Below are 2,500 nucleotides of genomic sequence, written 5' to 3' on the forward strand. Positions count from 1 at the left end.
CCAACTGCTGCTGCTGCTCCAGCCTGCCCAGCGGTGGAAAGGGTAAGAGAGGAGAAGGGGCGGCAAATGGCACGCCACGACAACGACGACGACGACGACTTCACTGGGTTTGTACCGCGGTCACTGGACTGGCGCGCGCGTTGGCAAACGGCACTGGTAAGGGGGTAAAATGGGTAAGGTGGAGGGGTATCGGGTGTGTTCCTTTCCTTTGGCTGACTCCCGTGCACTCCCCTAAGGGTTGCTAAAGGGGGCGCAATCTGTGCGCAACAACCATAAGCTCCCCCCCCCCCTCCTCCCCCCCTTCGGAAGGACCTCCAAAATAAAATGGCCGCACCCGCAGCATTTGGGAGTGAAACGCAATATGCTGATCCCAATTCCATCCCACAGCTTGCGTCGCTCGCTCGCTCGCTCTAACGATGGTTGTTGAAGGTGTGGAGGTCGCACCACACCACGCCGTTCACTAGCGCACGCGCGCGACGCACGGAGGAAGAGGTGTGGAGGTCGCGCCGTCCATTAATCCACCCCAGGGGGACGGGGAGGGCGGGGAGGGTGCTGGGTGGTAGCATCCCGAACGGTGCCGCCAGGTGGCAAGAATGAAATGCTAATCGGGCTCCGGACTCAGAGCTGCTGCTGCTGCTGCTGCTCGAAAAGAAAAAAAAAACAAAGAACTCCTGGCAGTGAGGTAACGCAACGCTACTGTGACGAAGAGGGCAGCGGGAGGAGGTGGTGCCGGGGTGGTTTGAAATCAGATCGAAAGCGAAAGTCACGGAACGATCGTGCTCCGAACTAGAACAATACCCAATAGGACGCGATGGCCTTGCTAAGGAGGCATACAATCAGAGCAATAAAGAGAGACACAGACAGAGAGACAGAGAGAGAGAGAGAGAGAGAGAGAGAGAGAGAGAGAGGGAGACAGCAAGAGAGAACGGGTGAGAGGAGATCGGTGGCCACCTAAAGGACCACACAGGGACGGTGCCGGACCGGTGCAAACCGGTATTTTTTTATGACTCCGGCACCGACTCCGACTCCGACTGACCGACCGTGCTCTGCAAATGTCACCGCCGAGGTGTTTATGTGGTGTCCGATGGTGACCAGACCAGCCGCGCATTGCGATGAACAGAAATTAAAGTAACATAGAACTGGCAGCACGAATACGCGGTTTTTTGTTTTTGGTTTTTGATTTTTCTTTTTTCGTCTGTCTGTTTTTATTTGTCCTGTTCTCTCTCTCTTTCTCTGCTACTTCAAAAAAAAAAAAAAACACCAATCACAAACGCCTCCATCTGGCCTGGCTGCCACGCTGCAAAAACGGTCCGTTTGCACCGCCGCCGCCGCCGCCGCCGCCGCCGCCGCCGCCGCCGCCCTCCCCGCAGTTTCCTACCGGTGACGGGTCCCACCGGTTCCCGAATCCGGCTCCGCGCTGCTATACCAGTCCTCGCTGGAAAAAGTGAAAGCAAACGGTGGTCCAACCCCAATCAGTCCCAATCGAGCCCCGGTCAAATGGCGTCCTGCAGGTCCTCGTTGTACACCATACCGTGCTCGCACTGGCCCTGCCGTGGTTCCACACCGTTCAGGCAGCTGTAAAACCGCTGACAGTCGTCCGGGTGCGGATAGTTCGGGTGCGTAATGATCTGCCCATTCCGGTCCATCTTCGGTGCATTCTTGGGACACTGGAAACCATCGTTCAGTTTCTCTGCGAAAGATGCGACAACAGGTGTGTGACTACTACCACAAACAAACAAACAAACAAACAAACAAACAAACAAACAAACAAACAAACAAACTCCTTACTGTTGGCGTTACTGCCGCAACCCTGCCGGTTCGCCATGTCCGGCCAGACGCAGGTACCGGTCGTCTGGTAGAAGTGCAGCCCGGCCACACACGTCATCTCCAGCTCGCGCCCATTCACGCAGTTGTAGAAGATGTTACAGATGGCCGGATCCGGATGGGGGAAGAACCCGTTCTGCCGTGGGCACACACCGACCGGTTTCGGTGGTTCTGTGGCAAGGATTAGGATTCGGATTCGTTGCAGATTAGCATTAACGCCCGGTCGCGCTCAATGTGTTGCCCCTTTTTGCGCGTGGCTACTTACGCAGCTCCTTCCGATCGTGGCACTCGACGTTAAACACCTGGTCGCACTTGTTGACGAGCTTGCTGGCCGGGTTAAAGACGAGCCCGTCCGGGCAGAGCCGCTCGGTTGCGCGCCCATCCACGCACTCGTAGTACCGGTCGCACTGGTACGGATCCTCGAACTGGCCGTCCGGTTTGGGGCAGGTGAACTCGAAGTAGTCGCCATCCGGATCGGTATTCTCAGCGGCCGCTAGAGAAGGGGCAGGGGGGGGAATAGGGAGGTTGAAGCTCGCTCGGATTGATTGGGCGGTTGATTGCACGAAAAGGACCTACCGCAGAGCACGGCCAACAGCAGTGGCCAGCAGACCGCAAGGATCGCCCGCGCCCGCGTACCGTACATTGTTTTTGGTTGGGTTTTTGGCACACGAACACC

At 57.0% G+C, this 2,500-nt stretch overlaps 1 protein-coding gene across 1 annotated transcript in view; it reads right to left on the reverse strand.

Annotated features, from left to right (window-relative positions):
• Positions 1 to 1,404: 1,404 nt before the first annotated feature.
• Positions 1,405 to 2,500, reverse strand: part of LOC126579697 (protein obstructor-E-like) — a 1,241-nt gene continuing 145 nt past the window's right edge. Inside the window, exons 1-4 of the mRNA XM_050243280.1 lie at positions 2,401 to 2,500; positions 2,090 to 2,317; positions 1,789 to 1,995; positions 1,405 to 1,690 (exon numbers count right to left, since the gene is read on the reverse strand). The exon at positions 2,401 to 2,500 is cut by the window's right edge and continues 145 nt beyond it. Coding sequence (XP_050099237.1) covers positions 1,494 to 1,690; positions 1,789 to 1,995; positions 2,090 to 2,317; positions 2,401 to 2,467 — 699 coding nt within the window. The 5' untranslated portion in view covers positions 2,468 to 2,500 and the 3' untranslated portion in view covers positions 1,405 to 1,493. The remainder of the gene's footprint in view (positions 1,691 to 1,788; positions 1,996 to 2,089; positions 2,318 to 2,400) is intronic.

This window comes from Anopheles aquasalis, chromosome X (assembly GCF_943734665.1).
Source record: "Anopheles aquasalis chromosome X, idAnoAquaMG_Q_19, whole genome shotgun sequence".
Classification (NCBI taxonomy): Eukaryota; Metazoa; Arthropoda; class Insecta; order Diptera; family Culicidae; genus Anopheles; species Anopheles aquasalis.